The 24,876-nt window shown below is 45.5% G+C and overlaps 1 protein-coding gene across 7 annotated transcripts in view; it reads right to left on the bottom strand.

Annotated features, from left to right (window-relative positions):
• Rabex-5 (Rabaptin-5-associated exchange factor for Rab5) overlaps nucleotides 1-24,876 on the bottom strand; it is a 94,035-nt gene that overhangs the window by 22,238 nt on the left and 46,921 nt on the right. For 2 of the 7 annotated variants that reach the window (XM_089573304.1, XM_089573302.1), the window contains exon 2: nucleotides 16,258-16,531. In XM_089573304.1, coding sequence (XP_089429430.1) covers nucleotides 16,258-16,448 — 191 coding nt within the window. In that variant the 5' untranslated portion in view covers nucleotides 16,449-16,531. Of the gene's footprint in view, nucleotides 1-7,816; nucleotides 8,187-16,257; nucleotides 16,532-18,275; nucleotides 18,414-18,452; nucleotides 18,795-18,847; nucleotides 19,190-20,161; nucleotides 20,314-24,876 lie in introns of those variants that run through there. The other 5 variants (XM_089573298.1, XM_089573300.1, XM_089573303.1 and 2 more) reach the window with 5 other exon arrangements.

Raw genomic sequence — 24,876 nt, forward strand, 5'->3', positions numbered from 1 at the left:
GATGCATTAGGCATTAGCATACATGAATCACTCTGTGGCATTCCCCTGAGACTGCTAAATAATTTGTAATTGAATTTCTTCTTGATGCTGTTTCAGTTTCATCAACGGAAGGATGGCTATGATATCTAAGAAGTGTTTAAGGTTATATGAGGCATAAAAAAAAATGCTATGTAATCACTGATACAGTCAAACCTGATTATGATGAAACGGTCTATAACAAAATAATGAATATAACAAAGAAATGACGATTTCGCTCGGAAGCTAGGTCAAGATGGGCAGTAACGAAGCTACGGCTATAACAAAGTAATCGCCGGCACCTTCAACTTCGTTCTAATGAGGTTCACCTATATAAAGTTTTAGTTCACCACAACGCATAAGCCTGCTTCAAGAGCTATGACAACAAACGATGAATTAGCGATTATATATTGCAGTTTTTTTTCATGCTTTACATGACCTAAACACTTTTTACACGTCCTTACATGTCATAGCCATCGTGTGGTTGATGAAACCGAAACTAAAATAGCATGAGAGAAAAAAATTCAATTACAAGTTAGCTTGCGAATACCACATGGTGATCCACGCAAGAGACGAAACCAGGCAACTAAAATTAGATGTCTACAGTCCTTCAAAAAATTTAGAAAGCCTCGGAGTTGTTGAACAGACCAATTTGGTTTAAGGCCTGCTCACATATAGTGTTGCCCAATTCGTAACTGAAAGGTTCTTATATTCCTGCAACTCTTGCGAAAAGTATGCAAAAGGCTATAGAAAACAAGACAATGCCGGAGCATACCTAGAAAATAAACAAACAAAACTAATGAAGTGAAATTGATGCCAAAGAAAGCTGAAGCGCGAAAAGAAAAAAGAGAAAGGGAGAGAGAGGCCTTTCGGACACTGCACAACAGTGCAAAAAAATCCAGGTGGAAATGAGCGTTGCCAGAAACAAGTATTAAGTTAAACTGATCCGAGATATCTTAGCACGAGTGAATGCTGATAGAATGAACAGAACTGGCTGCACAAGCTATGCGGAATGAGCCATCTAGCACACAGACCGCTGGCTAGTATAATATGCGGAACAAGGAATTAACTGCCACACGATACGTGGTACAAGGCGGTACATGACAAGCTTCTTGAGCTGTGCCACCTAATCAGCACGTGAATAACGAGAAAGTGACCTGCATGCCTCCACACCAGGTGAAAGGAAGGTACTGCCTCTTCATAAGTCCTAGACCCATTTTGAAAGCTGGATTTGAAATGCGGGGCACCACACAACGGAGGAGGGTAAAATGCATCTGGCTTTGCAGGCCGAGGGTAAAGGCCCAGGCCTAGGCCATCTGCGCGCGCACGGAAAAAAGAAAAAAGAGGAAGAGACAAGAGCTAAAATAAAATCTACACATGCAATACGACTAGCAGCAACAGACGCCGAGGCATGTCCTGTCTGTCGATGCTTCGGTCTGGCAGATAACTGATAGACTCCGAGCCTTGTTACGGCATTCTGACGTCGACGAAAGCACTCAGATCAAACGTCACTGATGCCCATTTTCTCTCAAATTCGCCTTTTCTTTCACTGTCGGACTTCTGATCCTCTTCCCACGCTTGTGTCCCTGGCTGATATTACTAACAAGTGGTGCATGTAGTCAAAGGCAAATTTTTCCCCCTTTCTCAATCAAAATACTCGCAACTGTTCATTCTAAGCGTGCTATTATTGATTACGTTTGCCAATTTGCTCTGTCAGAGTGAAATGCCCAAAAAACAAAAACCCAAAATGAAAGCCCAAGAAAGTATGTGGTGTGCACATTCACTACATTTGGCAGATTTGCCCTTGACAGGTTCGTGATTACACATTTATAGTTGAGTTGGTTTTGCCACCCTAAGTTGAAGTTAAGGTTGATAATGGGTGGATGCGGCAACAAAAACTATTTTGTTATTTATGCATGAATAGTCACCAAATTTAGCCATGTAACTTTTTACGAAATTTTTCAGAAGTGAACTTAATTTGAGGCTAGCTGTTACAGTTCAGTAATCACAGTCCCAGGTGTGTTGAATAACTAAAGAAAAAGTGCGCAAGTTTTTCATACCAGCATGTTTATAAGCCCCTGCTTTGATCAATAAAGGTATTAGGTTTTTTTGGATGCCTGGTACTCATGAAAATAAAAGTTAACTTAAACAAAGAAAAAGTTGCAGGTATACATAAAAATTCATAGCTTTACTGCACTTCTATGTGTTCAAAGATTCATGTGCGATAACAGGATAATTATATTTTATTATGTTACGAAATGCCCAAGGAATGAGTGATAGGGTGATAGAAAACAACGAAAAAGTGAAAGCTGAGAAAATCAACCTTGATTCTTTGTAAGACAACGGGACACGAGTCTCACTAGCTTCAAGTGCCAGCAAACAGACAATGATGCATCTACGTAACATATTTTGACATGACGAATACAACCAAACTATCAAATGACCCATTCAGCATGTTTGTATCTTTCGGCAAAAGGCCTCCTTGGTGTTAGGTGTGTTTTTATAAGTGCAGGTGTACAGTCTGATGTGGCCAATTTTGACAGGAAAAAAAAAATTGTTCAGATTTGGAGCTTTTTTATCAGTCAACTGCCTAGTAATTCTTGAAACAATTTTCAGTTCTAATGCAACTTTCCTTGCACGTCAAACACTCGAGGTACAGATATGTACCACATTTGAGGTCTTTTTACAAAGTCATTAGTGAAAGCCCCGATTTCTCCTCTTTACAGTGACACAATGATGGTTGTGCTCCGTTGTCAGAAGGCCACAGAATCCTCAGCGTGCACAATTTGCTCAGAATTTCTGGCAACCAGAAAAACAAAGAACTGTGCTTTTCTAAATTCATACTGCATACATTATTATAATTTTTGCTATGAGACAAATGAAGACCTGAGGATCATGAAAAAAAAAAAACCCTTCAGATATCGAAAATTTTGACCACCGGGCCATTTTTTTTACTGACCCCCCCCCCCTCCAAAAGGGTTCTCCCAACTGGCTGAGCAAAGAATCAATATGAAAAAAAAAGAAAAGAAAAAGTAACGGTGGCAAAAATCAAACTGTTCAAGCAGTGATGCAAAGAAATAGCTGTAGCAAAAAAAAAAAAAGTTACTTAGAGTAGTTTCTATGCCAAGTCAAGCCAAATAAAAACTTTAATAGAACAGGAAAAGACAGTAAATATGCTGAGAGAGATAGACACAAAGTCACTGACACTAAAAACTTCCCTTTCATCTGAAACTGAAACGACAGTGTGCCAAAACTTTCCAAAAGGTTTGGTGTTCTAAAACTGACTGAAATTTATTTATTTATTTTATTTATTTTTTATTTAGAAATACTGCTGTCTCAGAGAAGAGACATAGCAGGAGTGGGTACATACATTAGTAAAAACAAACATGGGTAGCATAGAAATAGATAATACAGAAATATTAAAAACAGATCAACAGGTCACATTGTCAGGCAACTGAACAACGAACTCTTCAATTGACAATAAGCAAAGTGAGCCGTCCAATCGATTCTAGATTTCAACAGTTAGAGGGAAAAAAGAAAGAATACCATTTTTTCTTGAAAAAAAAAGTAAGCACAAAGCACTTTCTGTGTTAATTTTTGCATAAACCAGGGCAGCTGGTGGCTGCACCTGAAGTGAATGCTCATTAGCAGCTGCAACGTCACACAGAACCAACAACAAGTCACAGTGCGCATTTGCTGCAGCTGCTTTGGATGTTGCTCGCCATGGATGAGACCTACCGATGGTGCTGTTTTTTTCGCGCCACTGATCGCATGATGAATGTCGTGTTTGAATTTGATTTACCTCATTACCACAGAAGCAAATGCAGTCATCGAGAGAAACACTGCATTCTCTCTTTCTGAGAGACGAGGAGTCCTTGCTCTGTCCCCGAGAGCCTGTGCCTACATCGACAACCACAAAGATACTTGCCGAGTATAATGATTAAATCAAACAGCGAAAAAGAAAGAAAATTCTAGAATTGAGCTTCCAAACACAGGCCCAAGACGAACAGGAAGTGGGAGCGACGGCACATTTCTGCAAAAGTGTGCATAACTTGCAAAACGAGAGCACAAAAGGAAAATCGAGTGTCAGGTTCCATCCCGAGAAGCTAACCACTAATGCAAGCCCAACAGTGCAGTGACAATGCTGCAGTTATCCACTAAACTACAGAGTGTTTCAAGCTAAGACAATATATTTGAACTGGCTCCTTCTACGTAATAAGCGTGTTGTTATACTGTCCACGTGTATAGAGCGCACAAGGAAGTCTCGTTTTTATCCCTTCAGAAACATGATTTGTGCCCTCTAAATCCCAGCACGACGGTTGCTTTCCATGAAGGTGAAGTATTAAGCTACGGCAATAACACCAGTGCAGGCTTCAATACCAAGTATATTTCACTTTCAACGCAGGAATGTCCAATGACCACGACATCTGAACTCCACGTGTCCCATCCACTGACATTAATAACAGTGTACCGATGCAATAAACACAAATTCCACTTGTGTTTTAACTGCTACTGCAAACTGTTTAACCACGAAAAAAATAAGTTACATTTCATGAGGCTCCTGTGCTCAGAGAGGCTTTGCAAACTAGCAGTTCCAAAACAATATTTCTGCACAGAAAACTTTGCTGACAAGGACTGATGAAACAGCTGCCAAAAAATATTCGGTAGTTGCCGTTTCTGCGAGTTTGTGCCACTCTTAAAATCTATATTTATCGTGGTGTATTCGGGATCTTGCTTGGTTAGGACTGCACATGGTATTCCCTTTGTACACTTGATGCAACTTTATATTTTCTGAGAAACAAATTTCGCCCATTTTAGCATGGTGGTCCCAAAAATGAGGAAATTTATGCTCTACTACACTTTTACAAGTGGCATACAATGCCAAGAGCTTCCTCTTTCGACTAAGGATAAGTTTTCACATAAACGGCTAACAGGTCTGAGGATGCTGAAAGCCCTACCGTATGTACGTACATCTCAGTGTCACTGGTATCCCACAAAATGCTGTGAAACAACAGCTTGTATTTCAGAAGTTTACTGTCACTAAACACTATCCTGCAAAAGCACGAAAAACTGCGCCTCAGCAGTAAAAGAGCTCCACTGTTCTCAGCACCTTGTATGTATACTTATTTTACAGATATAAAACAAACCATATTTTCACAATTCAAGAAGAACAGTTTCATTGTTTATGGGTGCTATTAATAACCATAAAGACAGTCACTTACAGGAAAGACAAAAGCCTTTCTTTAGAAGCCAGATGTTTCTGCACAATGCAAACTACAGGCGCCTATAAAGGCAAATGGAACAGCTATTTATGTTCCCACTTGGTACTAGTTAGAAAAAAAAACCAGTACAACAACTCACATTCTCATACTTGGTGGTTCTACACAGACAAGATAAATTAGATATGAGTACTCAAACCTATCAATTTTACCAGAGCTCTCCCGTTGGCCAGCCATATTTTAACGCGACTTGCTACACTCACGTCAACTAGCCCTAGACGACTGTACACGTTTTGTGTCAACCCTCACGCATAGTTTTTTTTATATATATATTCTTAAATGTGGTAGTTCAGAATGTGACCATTCCTTGGGCCAAATGTCAAAGCTAGTTGATTAGATTGAGCAAAAAGAGCATGCCCTAACAAAAATTTTGCACAAAAAAATGAATGGCTATATTACACACACCACAATGTTATATGACACACAGTTGAGAGGAGACAGTGTTAGCCTAGATGGCGAATATTCATTAGGTGTTTACTGATCAGAAATAGTAGCCAGTATAGACACACATGTCGAACAGAGAAGGAAAAATGTTTAAAACACGGCAGCCAGGAAGTTAACTTTGCTCCGAAAACAACACTAACAACGTTTAACTTGTGCAAAGATACATTCTTTCTTTGATAAAGTATGCTGCTAGCAAACCTCGGGCAGATTAGGTGCAAATTTGCACTGACATGCTGGTAGGTAGATTCTCTACTGCCAATTTACATTTTCTCACTCTCATATCCCACAAACTTGATTCTCTGGTTCTTTCAGGCCAATAAACTCGGCTAAAAGTAGTCCTTGTCCTCTCTGATCTTTGTTGTCTTTGTATCACAATTAATACAACTTTACGGACACAAAGTTGTATCAGAAGGACCCCCTTGCATAATATACTGCTAAGTACGTGCTTCAGAATATTCAGTCAGCAAAAAGAGTGTCCGCTGCGTGAAATTCATAAATTATGGCTTTGCTCCTGTCATAGACAGTAAAAACACCTGTTCTTGAGTTAGACCTGGCGACAAACCTCACATGCTGCAATGGAAATGTGCTTTGCTTTATGACGCTTAACATCTTGACGTGACTCAAGCTAAGAGGGACGCTGCAATGGAGGGCTGTGGATAATTTTGACCACTTTAACATGCGCCTACATTGAACAGTACACGGGCCTCTAGCGTTTCGCCTTCACTGAACAATGAAAAAGTGTCGTTGCTTGTTCTTTTCTGCAGACAATTTTATGTAATCCCAACACTAAGCTGAGAGGGCATTTTTCTCTGGAAACGAAAAAGGCAAACACACTGCGCTTTTCAACCTTGGAGACACGTGTACGTTAGATTTCATCACTCTTAAGCTGGAAACACCATGTGATGAACACTGAGAACTAAGTATCCGATTCAACGAAACAATTAAAGAATTTAGCAGCGACTCTTCTTGCAGCATAAATACCTTTTCCCGTTTCACAATTTATGCGGTTTCCTCCAAGAGGAGAAGCAGACACTAAAGGTTAATAATGATTAAAGAGCAATACCCCAAGAAAGAAGATCTTCAATCTTCCAAGACGTGCACAAATGAAGCTGAGCGAAACAGATAACAAACCTTGCAAAACTATCAGAGCCAAAAAAAAGGCTTCACCGAAAACTGCGACAAAAATTCCACGAATCCGAACACAAAGCCAGTTTCTTTGCAATACAAAAAAAAAAAGCAGAGAAGACAAATGAGAGTTCAAGGAAGCTGAAGGAATAAAGGGACCATGTGGATGCTAACAGACACCCTTAATAAACAATCCAACACAAACAATCATTTGCTCCCTGGGGCAGCGTCTTATTCATTAAAATAGCCTAACCGCTATAGCAGACGACCATAAAGGCTGTTGCAGTACGTAGATGAGTTCCACAGTTATCCCCTATCCTGTCACACAGACAGAAGATAACAGAAGGATGAAAGCAAGTTTCACCTTCTTAGGTAAAATGTTTGTCAAGGAGCATGAAAAACATTTTTCATTTGTTTATGCTTCGTCACACAAATAACCTTTCTATTGGCGGTGATCAGTTCCCCCATTTGACATGAGGCTGCTTTTCTGTTCATAAGCTAGACAAGCACAATCACTAATCGTGCCATTCACAAATCAAAAAAGAAAAGTGCCACCTCTAAGAAAGCATGAGCCACGGAAGACAAGACAACAGACCAAATGACCGAGCTAGTTTAGGAATCAAAACACAGCACCGCACCACCTCCACATCGACATTAGTAAACTGATCGATGGATTTTCACGTGCCGAATGAGCACTGTGGTCCGCAAGGCACACCATAGTAGGAGGCGTATGGTTAATTCCAAACGCGTGGGGTTATTTGATGTGCGCCAAAATATCTGCACACACTACCAATTCTTTTTGCTCTGAGGACCATTGTCACCTCTCAACGCGGAATCAGACTATGAAAGACTTCACAACATTGCTATCTTCAAAAAATTGAGATATAAAAGACTCGACGATCAAAATGAAGACCAAGTCTTTGTGCCAGCAGATAAACACAAAGGACACTCACCACGAAGAGAACGAGTAGCCTCCTCGGACCTCTGCACCGTCCTCTACTAGCCCAACAGACGCCAGCTTGACATCAGCACCAAACACAACGAGAGAAGAAAAAAGGCCCTTCAAAGGCGCGCGCATCGAACGGAAAAAAAGCCTGACGATGACAGTTCACAGCGATGCGACTTCACACATCCGCGCGTCTCATCCGTCTACACGCATGCCCGTCTGCGATGGCCGCCTAAATCCGCGACAGGCCAGTAGCTGAACAATGCAAGCAGCGCCGCCAGCTTTCTGCACTGAAACCGCACTGCCTCAATGCCGCAGCAAAGCCCGCCAATTCCATGAAGCCAACCCCCGACTGCAGCCGTATGCTTTATGCACAAAATGCGACAGCTGGTGAGCTCAGGAAAGAGAGAGAGAGAGAGAGTGAAAAAAAAAGGAGAGAGGAGAAGGCAAATGGAGGGGCGAGGAGGACGGAGGCACTTGTAACATGCTGTTGCTAGGACAGCTTGGCTAGCAGCTGTTGCATCCCGACGGCAGCAGCTGTTATGGCTCTTGTCGCCGGCTCTCCGAGACATTTTAAGAGCTCGGTGGCATGCATGTGCAAAGATGCTGCTTAAGCAAGCCACGAAGAAGGAGAGTGCGTCTTGACACTTTCACTTGCGGAAGGAGATACCACGGAAGAAGAATGTGAGGAGATGGCAGAGGTCTTCTACATCCCGCAGACGGACAATAGTCGCAGCCCAATGCCAGCCACAGGACATGGGCTGTGCCAATGAGTCTCTCTCTACCCTTTTAGCACCTGCCTTTTGCGAGCTAATAATCACTCCTCATTAGTGCGATGCCAGCATTTCACTGACCTTTCTTTCCTACTCATTACACTAGCAGATACATCAAAAACTGAACAGGGGCAGATATGTTGAACAAGCACACTGAAGGGCGAAATAAGTGGTGAGGGCTACAAGCAACGGCCAGGCACTAAACGTTTTCGAAGGAAATGCGGCACACAATGCCAAACCTTCTCCAACGATAATAAAATGCACCCACCCACAACACAAGGCACGCGAGTCAGAACAATGGGTCCATCTGTCATGAGAGCTCTAGCTTGCTGTACCTAGCGGCACAGGCGAGGCAATTTTATTTTTGTTAATGCCGCTTCACAAAATTTTTGCCATGAGAGCAAAGAGGATCGGGGGCATTCTTGAATACAGAAGTGGGAAGGCTCTAAACACAAACAATGCCCTGTCCCTTGCTGTGCACGAGGGGACCAGCCAAAGGTGGAAGAGTCTGAAGTGAGGCAAGACCAATCTAGAAAGCAACGCGAGAGAAAGGCAGAAGAGCACGTGCTCAGGATGCTAAAAAGGCTCATCTATCACGGCTTTTCCCAACAGCTTCGGGATGCAACAGATACAGAGCCAAGGATACAGAATAAGCAACTTGCTATTGAGAGACAACCTGATGCAATGGAGCTTGAATGTTGCTTCTGCAGTATTTCTCTCTGGCCTAATTTTAGGCAAGGTTGTGCAAAACCAAGAACCAGTGTTGGGCTCAGTTAAAAAAAATGTTCGCTCACATGTTTGCCTGCGGCCCACACTGATGACGAGCGTCCCTGATAGTACTGCACGCAGGATCAGCACAGATTTGATGAAAAAACTACCCTGAACCAGGGCAGAACATTCAATTTAATACCACACTTTCCTCTCCCCTAGCAATTTTTATCACTCCAGAGGTCAATCAATTCAGGCACTACGTCTACCTATCACTGCCTTTCCTGTTTACAAGACTGAATCCAAGCAAGAACTCATAAAAACAGTTCACTGAACTGGAAATGTGCAGACACCGACAATGCGCTCATGCCTGTTAGGTTCGCAGCTGCGTATTTTATAGCCGAGCATCCACAGTCATCCAACCCGCGAGGGAGGGAAACAGGAAACGACAGCGACAGGCTGTGAAGGCATGGGGCAGCGGCTTTCTGAGCGCAGGGATGACTGCCTTAGTGTCGCCACACCATGACCTCACACCGCGCTTGCAGTGCACAAATGTGCTTCTTGAAAGTGTATACCAGCTGCCTTCATCGTCTCACTTTGTCCTCGCAGCCACCACGCGTGCATGAAGTCAGCAAAACAGGACACGCACATGATGCCTCCGCAAACCTCAGTTGCCAAACCACGCTAACAAAAAAGCCAAGCGGCAATACTCAACATTGAAAGACAAGCAAGAATGGCTGGAAATGCAGCTGTTCTGGCATGCCTACATGCTTAGCAAGCAAATGACTCAAAAGCGTCAATGTGCCAGCTGCTTTGTGGATGCTCTTTCAAGTATGGACATGCATTACTCCCTATACGGTTAGTTGAACAACTAATACTGACAGGGCCAGACAGTCATCAATAAAGTGAACCAGACCAAATTATGATTATGCACACATATCCTCGACCACATGCTGCTGTGGACATATTAGCTACTTCCCAAGCACCCCTGAACAAGTAAGGATGAGGAGGCACTCAGTTTTTTATTTTGTTCCAATCAGCTGACCAGCTCTGAGCCTTGTGCCCCCACTCAAAAGAGACTTCCAAAGTCACCGGTATTGCTCCCTTAAGCTAGTGACTGGAAGTATACAAGAAACCCGGTGTACTTAAATAGCAGGCTACAACACATTATTGAAAATGAAACACAGAAAGAAGCCACTATATACTACCTTTGCAAACGAACTGCTCAAGAAAGAAAGAACTTCAAATCAAAAACATCCACATGTCATGGTTAAGGAAGATATGTGGGCATCTCCAGTTTTTGTGTGTAGCACAAGCATACGCATGGACAGATAAACGCCTTTCCAAACTTTCACTTCCGAACTATACTTTACTATACTTTGCAAAAATTATGACCGCTATACTTTTTTCTTTTCCTGCTGACAAATTTTATGCTCTCGTAATTTTTGCCTCACCAGAGACCAATGACCGAGGCTCACAATTCCACCTCTCTTGTAAAGCAACCAACTGTTTCCTCTGTGAATCCGCCTTACACTAAGGACATACGATAAAAGCTGCAACCCTCTTAAAACATTACATCTCCTGATTTCTTTCATCTTTCTCAGGAAAACACTACGCATGAGCGGAGGAAATCCTTTCGCAAAAAAAAATGAACCGAATCATGTCAATGAGCAGAAAAATCGAAGAAGAAAGATTACAGGCATGACGAAAGCAGCCACGAAACCATAAAAAAACAAAAACAAGTACCACAAGCGATTCCAGTCACGAAACATCCACACAAAGCGAAAATGCTTCGATGCTGAGCTGCTACGGTGGGAGCAACGACTGCATAGCAATGGAGCCAACAATGATTCCTGGTGTGGCCGTGGTGCCTCCATAGGTCAAAGGTGACACAGACACAAAGAGCCGAGCGGACGGAAGGGAGCAATGGACTAAAGTCAGGAGCAGCAATGCAAATCTTCTAGCTCGGCATGAGGATCACGAACCTGAGGAAGAAGAGCTACAAGCAGCAAGGTACGGAAAATGTCGCATGAATTGCAATAAGCTGGCTCGAATGTCAAAAGCCGAACATGCTCTCAAGAGCAAAAGAAACAAAAAAAAAGAAATAATGTGTGTTTTGGCTAGACCTGGCGGCGCGGTACCGCGGAGCGTGACAAATTTCCCAGCTCGCATGAGGAACACGAAACCGTCTTATCGAGTTGCACGTTCATGCAAGAAAGAGATCAGAGGCCACGTACAATAGCTCCAATCAAAATAAGTAAATGTCACAGCTTTAAGGGCACCCACAGCAATCTTGCCTGCCTGTTTTTTTGTGTTTCTTTCTTACGGCCCTCGCCGTGCTTCAAGCTTTCACTCATGTCATGATGGCATTTGTTGCCTCAAAATAGGATGCCTACAGCAGCCAGTTGATGCCTCACGAAAATAAGGCAGCAGAGAAATGTACCACGAAATGCAAATAAATAAATAAAAGAGAGGACAGCGTTGCCAATGCCAAAAGAACAACGAAAGCTGCAGAGACAGAAAAAGGGAAGCTTCTACAAATAGTGTTTCAGGATACCGCAGATGCCAGACGTAGCAGTTTCTTAAAGGTGCACTGAAGAGGAATCTGAACTCGCCTTATTGCCGCGGGAACTCGATCTACATTTTCCGAGCATTCTTAGAAACTTCGACTTATTGCCCTGTGTGGCCGATTTCTCTAATTAAATCGAATTAACGTCCGGCTCCCGCCTTTATTTTTGAATTCTCCCTCGTACGGTAGGCGGAGTCGACCAACGCGTGGAGTGCCTTTCAGCCAGCTCCGTGGAGGCTTTGCTTTCGCTTTATATTGTTTTTTAGGTTTCCGTGAATAAATAGTTTCATTCGCAGATAATATAGCCACAAAATAAGCCCGCAGAAATAAAAACACGCGCAGACTATTTGCTTCTGCGGATTACTACGTATTACTCCGCCGATGGCAGAGCGGCAAGCCGCCACGGGACTGGGTGAAAGGCACTCCACACGTTGGTCGACTCCGCCCACCGTACGAGGGAGAATTAAAAAAAAAAAGGTGGGAGCCGGACATTAATTCGATTTAATTAGGGAAATTGGCCACACAGGTCAATAAATCGAAGCTTCTAAGAATGCTCAGAACGTGTAGATTGAGTTCCCTGCGGCAAAAAGACGAGTTCAGATTCCTCTTCAGTGCACCTTTAACATACTAGCCCAGGCTGCATGATGGAGATGTGCCAGTCCGCAGACGAGATTTTATTCGCTAGAAAAGGTAAAAAAATCTAAACAAAGGCATTGCACCAATGGCTGTTTTTGCACACACAATATGGTGCATTAGGACAGTTTGATTTCCATTTTCTCCAGGTGATCACGGAGTCTTTCTCAGTCTTCAATGTCAGGAGTCTGAATCAAGTGGCATGAAAATTTTTAATTCCAATTTTCTCAGCAACATATGCGTCCTTTCCTGGTAGACCAACATGAGCATAGCCAGAAAGAGCCAAAAAATCACTTTTTACTAATAACATAAATTGGATGGAGTTGTCACCATCAAGTCCCATACAAGTCCCCACTTTTTGGCATGGGACTCATCTCTGAAACTCGTAAGCTAAGTGTATTATCAGAAGCCTCAAAACAGACCATTGCTTTTCTCCCAATTTTTTTTTTTTTGAGCTATGCCGCAGCAATTTTTCAACCGCCCTCCTTTGCAATACCACTTGGTCTTGAGGGTACCAGCAAGTAAAAAAATTAAGACGAATACGAAGATTGTTACTTAAGCTCCTTACTTAGGAGCTTTAAAGAAGCTCTATTTTTTTTTAGCTGAGCCTGCAAGCTATGGAAGACACTAGCAGATTAGCATGGGTTGGCTATGATCTTGCTAACTAGCACACAAATGGCAACTAAGATAAACTCTGAACAAACATCATGTCATCTCAGCATGCAAGGCTCACCATTTGTCTGCTTGCTGACCGGTAATCAGCAAAAAGACCTGAACAGTCATCTTACAAAACTTTTTTTTTATGTGGCGATCACTCTAAGGTCGGCGATGACTTTTCGATTTATTGGCTATTTTAAGCACGGACTGTGGTAAAATTATTGACATACTAAGTCCGCAAAATTACAACTACACCACAGAGCACTGAAAGCTGCACGATCATTACTGCAGCAAGAGTTCGAGAGGACGACTGCTATCCGAATCAGACGGGCCAACTTCAGTGTCACTTTCAGCAAGCACATTTTGCGTCAAGAAGTGTCACTTTGGTGATGCAATGGCAAAATGCCTACGTGTCAATGTCAATGATGGCCTGTAAACCACATACTCACCCAAAGCACCTAACGCTCACAAATTTCCATACAAATGTTCTTTTTCATAAGCAAAAGGCTTTCAGAGGACTTTATTTTTGTTAAAAATGCATTTTATTAATAAATATACATTGTTAATAATTTGTTAACAAATATTATCACTAATATCATTAAGTCGAGACAATTGAAACACATCCAGCACCCAGACGAAGAAAGTAGCAGAATATGTCTTTTATGCTCACTGTGCTTATCATGAGCCTAAAAAACTACGTATTGGCAGCAAAATACAAAACATTTTGTAACACACCACGATCCTCATTTTCAGGTGCATTTGTTCTAAATACCACAGCCTCTCAAGAAAACGTGCTCTGTATAAAAAGCAAGAAATGATCAACAGACATAGTTGAAACTTGGTTTTGTTAAAGTATATCACGAAGTATAGCACGAAGTTTTGTTAAAGTATATCAACAGACAACTACCATGATTAGATCGGCCACCTCAATGGTGCTGCCTCTTTAAGAATAAATAAAGATACACCATGAAGCACTTCACAGGTACTTTTTGAAAGGTTGGAAAAGACATTTACTTGCAACACAACAGCATTAAGGAAGTCGTGTTGCAGAAAAACCAGCACCATCATGGGTGTCGCTGACCGTGAGCGAAAAATCCCCACAGAAGCAACGTAGGGGGCAGGTAGGTCACCGAGGTCACGTGACCCTGTGACGTCATCACAATTTGCCGACAGGATTGTGAGCAAACTAGGTCACAGAAGCCCCACTAGTGGCGCCACCTGCCATCGCAGGGCAGAGGCACATCGCTTAACCGCTGCACCACTGCACCAGGAGTAGTATCAGGACTCACACGGATCTATGAATGTTAAGCAGAGGATGGTCAATTACTCATATATGGGCATCAATCCAGTAACGCTATCGCATCATGCCCTTCAGGCCGAGCTTCATGGTCCCCTCCTATATTTTTTTCCAGCATTCACAGTTAGAAGCGATGAAGTCAGCTTTCTATTTGCCCATTTAGGCAGTGGCCAGGATGCTAAATTACACGTGGCTCGAAGAGGCTAAAGGAACATAACATGCACGTTAGGAAATTTAAAGATTGCTCTCTCTAAATAAATGCTGGCATAGTGTGGTACATAGGGTTTAACATTCCAAAGCGTCGCTAAATAACAGTAACAAAAACTTGCGGCCCTTCTTAACCACAATCTCAAAGAAAAAAATGCAACAGCACTTAGAGTGCTTGCTATGGTGTGTACAAAGAGTGTATAACGGTCTCGCAATTTTCTTGCCAGAACTACGGTTGGAACAGGTTCCATTGCCCTTACATGTTATGCATGAGTCATCACCTTTCAGAACCTTTCAGTACCTTCCAGAGTCATTCACCAATTAATCTACCTTAACCTACCCACTAATCTACTCAAATCCACCCACTAATACAATTTAATCTATACATTAATCCCCACTAATCCACCCTAGTCCGCTTTCTGGGGTGGGCCTACTTCCTCAGATTTTCAAATTTGGTGGTGCCCTATGATTGGTCCACTGGTGGTCATGTGGTGTTGATGATGTCACAACCCTCTCAACCAATCGGGAGACTCCGCGACAGAGAAGCCGGAAATCATTTGTGAGACGACAACCTAAATGCTACTGCACTAATGCTGTACTAATATATGTCCCACACATAAAGCTTTACTAAAAGAGAGGGAAAAGAAAATAAGGAATTCTAAGTACAATTATAAAGGACCAAACAGCTAAGAGGAGGGCAGGGGAGGGGGGGGGGGGGGGGCACTTGCCCTTTAGTGGCTGGGAAAACAACTCCTCTGTGCTGGTTGCGCCTATTAGAGTGTTTACTTTTACCATAAGAGATCTAGTAACAGTGTGTGTGTCTGGGCCTAAGTTTAAATTTCACTGCTACTCTTAAAGGTGGACTGAAGAGGAATCTGAACTTGTATTTTAACCGCTGGAACTCGATCTACACGTTCCGAGCGTTCTTGGAAACTTCGAATTATTGCCCTGTGCGGCCGATTTCCCTAATTTAAATCGGATTAACGTTGGGCTCCCGCCTTTTCTTTTTTTTTAATTCCCCACAAACTGTGGGAGGAGTCGACCAACCTTTCACCCAGTCCCGTGGCGGCTTGCCGCTCTGCCATCAGTGATGGCAGTGATGGCGAAAGCAAGGAGTCCACGCTTATTTTTATTTCCGTGGGCCTAATTTGCAGCTGTGTAGTTTCTGACTAGACCTATTTATTCACGGAAACCTAAAACAAACAAAATAAAAGCGAAAGCAAAGTCGCCACACGATTAGTTGACCATGCGTTGGTCGACCCCTCCTACTGTATGAGGGGAATTAAAAAAAAATGGCGGGAGCCGGACGTTAATCCGATTAAAATTAGGGAAATCGGCCGCACAGGGCAATAAATCGGACTTTCTAAGAATGCGCGGAATGTGTAGATTGAGTTCACGCGGCAAAAAGACAAGTTCAGATTCCTTTTCACTGCACCTTTAATCCAAAGAGCAGCACAGTGAACTCGCATTCTGCACCACAAGGTGCCCCTAGTGCATGAGAACTGTAGCACCTGTGCGACCTCCCTGTGCCACCTCCTACGGTCCCGTTACCTGACCATTGCACATTCTTTAGCAGCGCGAGAAGGAAACAGGCTGCCACTCACCGCCGTGCCGGCTGGGTTCCCAGTGGGCTGGCCGGAGACGCTGCCGCTGCCTGGGCTGCCTTAAGCTCCTTGTAGCACTGTGAGCAGTAGCCGTCCCACTCTGGGTTCCCGTAGAAGCTGCACCCCTGGCGACACTTGAGGTCACGGTGCATCTCCTGCAGCAAGCTGCCCAATTTCCTGGACTCGGCCATGGCTGTCGCAGGCTTCGGGACGCACCCCACCAACACCACCACTCAACACTTTGGCACTAGCACGTCTCTCAGTCCTGTGCGAACTGTGCAAAAGAAGACAGGGTGTGTTTATTAGTGTTACACGTCACTAGTGTTGCACCCTAGCCTCACAAAGCAGCCACAGAAGCTCAGACAAAATGATAGTGCAGAGAAGCTTCCAAGAGAAACTTCTTCCAGTGAACTGGTGAATTCTAATCTCATAATTTCAGTTCCAAAATGAGGCCACTGACGATTGTGTAGGGAGGCAGAGAACAGCAATCTGGAATGGAAGTCGGCTGGCATGTTGCTTCTTGAGCAAGAGAATGTTGCAGGTTCGAGATAAGAGAATAGTCAGCATGCCCACTACTCAGCAGATAGTTTATTATTGCGAAAGCAATACTAGTTGCACTTTCAGCCCGTCGCGTAGCGAGGCTGGTAGCTACCATATTAGCATATTGGATTGGATTGGATTGGATTGTATAACTGATGCATCACCACAAGTTTAACCACAAGCACCACCACCAGCTATACTACCAGCTGAACCATGGCGTAGCTACGGATATTGCTTTCGCAATTACCAGGCTTAACCAAGCTAAGCCACAGCCATTTTTTGCTTCTAGGTACAATTTCCTTCGTTATGCAATGATATTGGCGTAGAACTGCTGCACAAGCTACACTTTTGCTAGATAAGACTAATGTGACATGCCTCGAAAACTCTAGTTACAAGTAGCAATTGTGCCTGTTCTAAAGTTCTGCAAATGCATTGCTTACTTTCCAGTAATCATGTCACTAGCATGTACTTTCCAATCCGAAAAGTGCGCATTACTATCTGGCAGCATGCAGGATATAACAGATGTTGTTTACAATCTGGACGAAGACTGTCATACACCACCACTTACTGTCATCTATCCAGCAAATTCTTGCTATCTAGCTGATAAGTGTTGCTTGTATGTAAAAAATGCTATATGTTTAACAGATTTGCAACATAACCCTGTCTGTGCAGTACACATCTGTACGTACCATTAGAGCACCTTAGAGGACATCAGTTCTAGTGCCATGCACACAAAAAATAAGGCTGCCCATACACCACGGTGTTGCAAATTTATGAGCATACTTAGTAGAGATGCCACACAAATAAAAATTTTTCTCATTTCATTTAAAAAAGGCCTTAACACCCAAGCAAAGCCAACTCTGTCATTTTTTACCCACTTATTGCCCTATCCTTTTGTACGACAAATGTAATAACGAATTATTACTGTTAAGTATTTCTGTCTAAAAAAATTTCACGTCAGCTATTGTCATTACAAACAAAATACGACTGCAACAAAATATGCTAAGGTATGACGCGGTTGGTTTAACATCCTGATGCTCTATGTGAGACATGGGGGGAAGGGGGGGGGGGGGGGGGGAACTACAGCGGTAGGCTCTGAATTTCTGGAGCATAAAATACGAAAGCATACAACGTGAAAATGAAGCACACATAGAGAATGATCATTCACTGCACAAGACTAAGTAACAAAAAAAAGTAAGTTAAAAAGTAATGTTTCATGCTTGTGCGTCTGTGCACATAAACTTTGCACCAAAAGCATTTATGGAATGTGACAAAGATAAATGCCATGCAAACTTAAACAATGCCTTCCCATCTGAACCGTGCACAAACTGGCATGATGCGTACTCTGGCCCATGTGAGAGGTTCTGCATCAATAAAAGCCGACTGTTTGGCTGACAGCACTTGAAGCTTTGGAATGCAGAGTAGCGGTATGCCTTAAAGCGAGTTAGTCGATCAAAGTAAGCCAACCAAATCCATACCTAAAGTGCTTGACTGGGAAACAGACGTGTTGCACACATAGAAAGAATATGACGTGCAGTGCCTTCACCCACCGAAGAACACGCAACAACTGAGCAGGGAGACTAAAACTTCAGGTTTTTAAGAGAGAGAACTCTGCGTCTCCCAGAGGAGCTGACACTGGGCAAGGTTCTCAGTACCTCTTTCCTTCGCCGAGCTGATTGTATAATCACTCGTGACAAAGAGGAAGCGCGCGGAAGGCCGGAAGTACAGCCACGCAACATCCTCGGAGGCGCCAGACTCGTGACCGAGGGCTTCCCCCGTCGAAACCACGAGCGACTTCGAAGAATCAGCAGCCTTGAAACGCGTCCAGCGCGGAAGGAAGTCAAACAACTCCGGCAACCCAGCCAGCCACCAGCGGCATGGAAGAAGGGATCTTAACGCCGTTCCACGAGAAACTGCCTGCTGCGAGCGATATTCGCCCAGCCCGAGGAGTCAACGGAGGGTTTCGCAAAAGCACAAACGAGACCGGGAAGTTCAGCTTCGGAGACGAAACTTTGCCGACGCTGTCCAAGACTTCGCGGCGCAAACTTACTCGTCCTCCTCTCCCAAATGCGCGCCGTGTGTGTGGCTTATCGAAGGCGATAATGCAGGGGTGACAGCAGCTTGCGGCGCACGAAAGGCGGAAGCCACGCAATTTCCTCGGGGCTGGCTCTCGTGACAAAGGGCTTCCCCCGAGCAGCGGTCAGCTCCTCACGTGGCGAGAGACCCAAGGGCGCGTCGCTGTCGCGACCGGCCCGAGACGCAGCGGTTTCGGAGCTTGCGGGGCTCGCTCAGGTGCGAAGCGCGCACACCTCGGCGCAACAAACAATGACGTAGGGGCGCGGCGGCAGCTGCGTTTCACCGGTGCGAGGCAGGGCTCGGCGCAGAACCACGCCCAGCGGAGTACACAAAGAAGACATATATTGTTCGCCCGCGGAGCGGATAGATACAATCCATCGCAAAAATCGGAGGCACTCGAGCAATCTAGGTTGGTTGGTTTATGGGGTTTAACGTCCCAAAGCGGCTCAGGCTATGAGAGACGCCGTAGTGGAGGGCTCCGGAAATTTCACCCACCTGGGGTTCTTTAGCGTGCACTGACATCGCACAGTACACGGGCCTCTAGAATTTCTCCTCCAAAGAAATTCTAGCCGCCACGGCCGGGATTGAACCCGCGTCTTTCGGGTCAGCAGCCGAGCACCATAACCACTTAGCCACCGCGGCGGCTCGAGCAATCTAGCGACAGTAAACACAAACAACAGCAGCGGCTTCGTTTCGCGCATCGATCGATCCGGCTTAGGAAAAGACGCCAGCAGCCCCAGCTACGGGGAGACGCGTCTATTTAAATCGCACCGAAGGTATGCACACGTACTTTGTGACGCACGCCTGACGGCTACACGCGCCAGCCGCATGTGGATTCCGACGAATAAACGAAGCTAGCGTCGCCGCGGATGAGCAACACGTGTTGCGCTGGGGCACACCTGCTGTTATTCAACGTCGACACGCTCCGAAAAACGCGCACATCGAATGAAGCAGCAGCAGCTCATATGAAGTACTCCACTCGCCGAGGTGCTCCCTTGAAAACTGACGCATCTCGCGAAACCCAACGCGCCCTTGCGAAGGAAAGCGCGTATACAGCACATACAGGCACGCCGTCAGCAGGCATTGCGGATCGCACGATGGCGCGAACGATAGCTGTGGGCGTACAGGGATTGGAACAAGCCGGCACTGTGAATGAAAGCGCTCAAGTAAGCGCAGTTTCGGAACGAAATGAAATCAAGGCGAGGTGTCACTGAAGGAATGGCGAGCCGGCGCTGTAAACCTATTAAGGCAACGCGTAAAGCAAGAAACAGCTAGTTTGGTGAATTACCTGCTGGGCGATGGTAGAGGCGACACCGATGAACATCGCTGCACGACAGCAAATCGGTTCCAATTAAAAGATAACAATCGACAGAAAGAATGTAAGGACGACTGATTACTTATTCGGATTGGATTGGCTTGGCCTCGCTTCACCGGCCTCCGTGAAACAAATCCACTCAACCCTTGTTGCCAGGAAACCTTATTTTTGCTGCCGCGTTAAACGAAGAATTCTCCGAGGCTCCAAGTAGTTCTACCCTTACGATTAGCCAATGCCTTTGTAGAATATTTCAAGAGCAGATGCCAGTTTGGAATAGTGTATGCCATGCTTTATTTGCCAGGAGCATTGCACACAGTAAAGCAAGCTTCAAAAAGACGCTGATATATGAGCATGTGTACGTCCGTCTCTCGCAAACAGCGCAAATTTCCGGTACTTGCACGCCTTTTGAGTGGCATTTCCACTAGTCTGCCCTTGCCATGGTTCTTTCCTTCCTCCATGGCCCTTGCTCTATTTTGCCTGATGTGCACTCTGTCTTATTTCCGGTGGACTACTTATGGAAGCTTTGCGTCGCGCGCTGCCTATTTCACAACTGCCACACGACCTTTCACGACACACTTTTTGCAGTTATCACCATTTAATTTTAGTCACTGCGGGAAAAAAACCCCAAAAGATAAGCGCAAGTCATCTAGGTAGAGTGCCTGTTTGAGTCTCCACCAGGATGAAGTATGTTTGCTTTAGTATGGACTGTCGCGAGAAAAAAAACATCGATATATGCAAATGCAAACAAACTTGAAAGCAATGTGTTAATTTAATCCTTTGAAGATCACCACGTTGAAACGGTACAAATAATGCTAGGCGTGTCTTCATTTCGAAAACAACTCCTGCTCGAGACACTCGATCGAGGAGTTTTGTTGTCCTTCAAGACCGTGCATGTGCCTTTTATCGATAAAAATGTGTGGGCCACTTGATAAGACACCACATCGGATAAACAAGCGTACGCTGGGGCTGTTTATCTTGCACGCATGTGACAAAGGGCATGCCGCAAAAGGACTGACTTCCAGACGATCTGATAAAAGCGCCACGCAGAGCGCACGCGGTTTGCGTTGATTGGCTAGAATCGGAGATGCCCAAGACATATGGAGGAAGAGAAAGTAAGGAGGCAAAATGAAAATTGGTTTTTGCGACAAGGAAATGACGCAGTAATTGTCTCGCATCTCAATGGACACCCGAACCGCGCCGTAAGAGAAGAGAAAAAGGTGGGAGCGAAAGAAGAAAGATTAGAAAGAGGTGCCGTAGTGGAAGCCTCCGGAAAAATTGGCAGTGGTTTAGCTCTGGTTAAACCTGGAGGATTGCGAAAACAACGAGGAGAGAGAGAGAGGCGATGGAGAGCGCGCGACAGCGGTGGCGGCCCCCCGGCACGCTAGCTATGCGCTGCTACCGCGCATGCGCAACTGGCGAGCGCGGCGGCGGCACCTCTGAAGCTGCATTCGATTCAGCCGTGGTTCTCTGCACCGCCGGAACCGGTTCACGGTGTGCTGCACCAAAGCGCTTTGGGAGCCTACATGTTGCGCGCCTAAAGCGCTCGATTCACAGCGCCCCCTGCACCACCGTCCGCGATTGATTTTGGTGCAGTCGTGGTGCCGCTTCGGTGCAAAGAACCGCGGCACCGTCAGAGACGGAGGTGCAGGATAGTGGTGCACGTGCTTGACGGGGTAAGCAGACGACGCGCGCAGCCGACGTTTTGTTTGTTAACATCAATGACCAACCAAGGGCGTCCGCAGAATTTTTTGCAGGGGGGGGCCCCGTTGGTGCCCCGGGGGGGGGGGGGGGGGGGGGGTATGTTCGTAGCAAAAAGGCGCTATTTGCGGAGTAAATTTATTTATTTATATATAAATAAAAATTAAACAAAATGCACACATGAAAGAAAAATTACAAACAGCAAATTAAAGCGCGGCTAGGAGAGGTACATTGGAGTTTATCAACGAAGAAACAACTAAAATTAATAAAAAATGCAAAAAGATGCTATATCACTTCGTGGAGAAGAGTGCTCAGTCTTCCTGCATACGGGTTCTCGACTCACCCGGATTGATGACCAGCACACAGCACAATATGTTCGCAAACACGCAACTACAGTCACTCAGTCAGTCTTCCTTGAACAGCAACTGTAGGCGCCTCGGATTTTTCTGGGCGAATTGCGTAATTACACGTGTGATAAATTCACTTCTGTGCTTCATTACACGCTCTCGGTGCACACTCATCATATACATTGATTGGAAAAACTGTTGAACGCGTACGTTGAAAACAAAAGATGACTATATATACAACGAAAACTTATTTACAAGATAAATGCACGCTCGCAGCTTCATACACCTCGCTCCATCTTGCTTGCGCATCCGCACAGTCGAGCAACCCCACACACACTGCTCGCCGCTCGTCGTTTTCTCGTCCGCTGTCTTGGTTGTTCTCAGCTTCGCTGACAACCGGCCACTAAAAACACCCAAGCACAAACACAGAGGCGCGCACACGTGCGAGGGCTTACTTGCCGCAGTATCCCCGAATGCGCACTTTGGGGGTGAAAGGAACGCCGCGCAACTTCCGAGGGGAAGGGACACTCGCCACTCCGGTCGGAAAATTTGTTTTTGTGTTTTTATGGGGTTCAGAGCCCCAAAACGACTCAGGCTATGAGGGATGGAGTAGTACAGAGTTCCTGGTAATGTCGACCACCTGGGTCTCTTTACCATGCACTGACACGCACAGTACATGGGCGCTGTTGTGATTTGAGGCCCAGCCAGAGGTGACAGGCGAGCCAGGCAGGCGCCATCGGGCTGCGTTGACCAAAGGCGCTGGTTTTCACAGAAGACGCAAAGAACGCTGGTGTGGGGGCGCCTCGGGAGACTGCGTCGCCGTGAACAAAAGCAGCTAATCCCCTTTGCCGGAGATTCTGAAAGCGGCGCTTCTACCGAACTGCGCTACACGTGGATCGGAGGAGACAGCGAGCGGCGGCGGCGCCAACTCATCGCCCGCTTGCCCCTGAGCAGCCCGACAAAGCGGGGGTGGACACGGCTGATTTGTCCTTCCCTCCTTAAGAATTCATCGGTGACCGGCGTAACGACATAGGCGAAAACAAGATGCCCCGTGCACTGTCTGCCTCCGTGTCGCTATCTCTCTAGAGATCAAAGAAACAGACACCCATCTCAAGGCGGCTCGAAACACATGCTCGCCGGTGCCGCTGTATGTCTGGAACAGGTCGCCCTTCAGTAGAGCTAACGATGGCGTGGTTTGAAAACGGCGGAACGACGCACGCCCGGACGCGGCATTTCGCAGATGTGACCATGCGGGGCTGCTTTTACCCTTTTGACTGAGCGCACCACCGCCCCTGGTGTGCGGCCATCACTCACGGTTCGAGTGAGTGATTTTCCAGGGGGGTGCAACCGCCCCCCCTTGCCCCCCCCTCCGGACGCCCATGTGACCAACTAAAGGAAGTTTTTCCCGTTCCTCGCGACAGCCTGAGCAGCCTCTTGAATTCGAAGCTGAAATACCTAGCTACTACGCTTTCGTAGTAGTTGGGGATACTGTTGCGGTCTGTCCGAACTAAAGAAAGACCACGTCGGCTTCCTCATCTTCGCTGTCTGACGACTCAGAAAATTCCATAAAAGTGGATTCGGCGATGTCGTAGTCCATGACTCCACGAGGCACGAAAAACCGACGCGACGCACCGCAACACAACACACCACGACGGACGAGAACCGGATAGCAGACGACAAGGCCTGTGCGTGCACGCGCTCGATTGAAAATCTCCGCACCAGTGATTTGTGACGCTGCTGACGCGCTGCACCTGCACCAAGAAACTGGAATTGCACCGCGCCGGCACCAACGGAACTTTTTCAGAATTAGTGCAGAGAACCAGTTCTGAATCGAACAGACCTTGAGTCACCGGCGCAGCGACGGTGCCGGGGCGCCAGCTGTGCGCCGTGTGACGTTGCTGCTCGCGCATGCGCAGTATGACCTTTCGTCAGCTCCGCGAAATGGCTCGGCGACTCGCGTAGTGTAGCTTTCGAAACAATAATTTCGACCACCTGGGGATCTTTGACGTGCACTGACGTCGCAGAGCACACGGGCGCCTTTGCGTTTCGCCTCAATCGAAATTCTGCCACCGCTGCCGGGTTCGAACCCGGGAACTCCAGCTCAGTAGCCGAGCGCCCTAACCACTGAGCCACGTCGGCACGTACCGCAAGCAATGCCACAAGGATGATTTCTGCAATGTACACCCCTAGACAAACACTAGATGCTTTCAGTATAAAAATACCCTGAACGGTGAAATTGAGCCTGCATTCCGGGTGTTTTGGAGCTCCAATTAACACCCTTAAAAGTGTAACTGGTTTACAGTGCACTGCTTTCGCCAGTTTAGGAGGTACCTGTATTTATATTATTTCACAGATCACCTTCGCACCATATGTTTACGTGCTTTGAATGAAGAGAACTGAGAAAATAAAAAAAAAACCCTTGCACCCCAGCAACGCCATGAGGATTATTTCTGCAAAGTACACACCTAAGAAAAGAAATGGGTGCTTTTAGTATAAAAATACCCTGAATGGTGAAAGTGAGCTGCATTCTGGGTGTTTTGGAGCTCCAACAACCTTAAAGGTGTAAAATGTCTTACAGTGTACCGCTTTCACCAGTTTCAAAATAACCTTTGCTTGTTTTAGTTCACAAACCACCTTGAAAGT

The sequence above is a fragment of the Amblyomma mixtum genome, chromosome 2 (assembly GCF_055824585.1).
Source record: "Amblyomma mixtum isolate Tamu chromosome 2, ASM5582458v1, whole genome shotgun sequence".
Lineage (NCBI taxonomy): Eukaryota > Metazoa > Arthropoda > Arachnida > Ixodida > Ixodidae > Amblyomma > Amblyomma mixtum.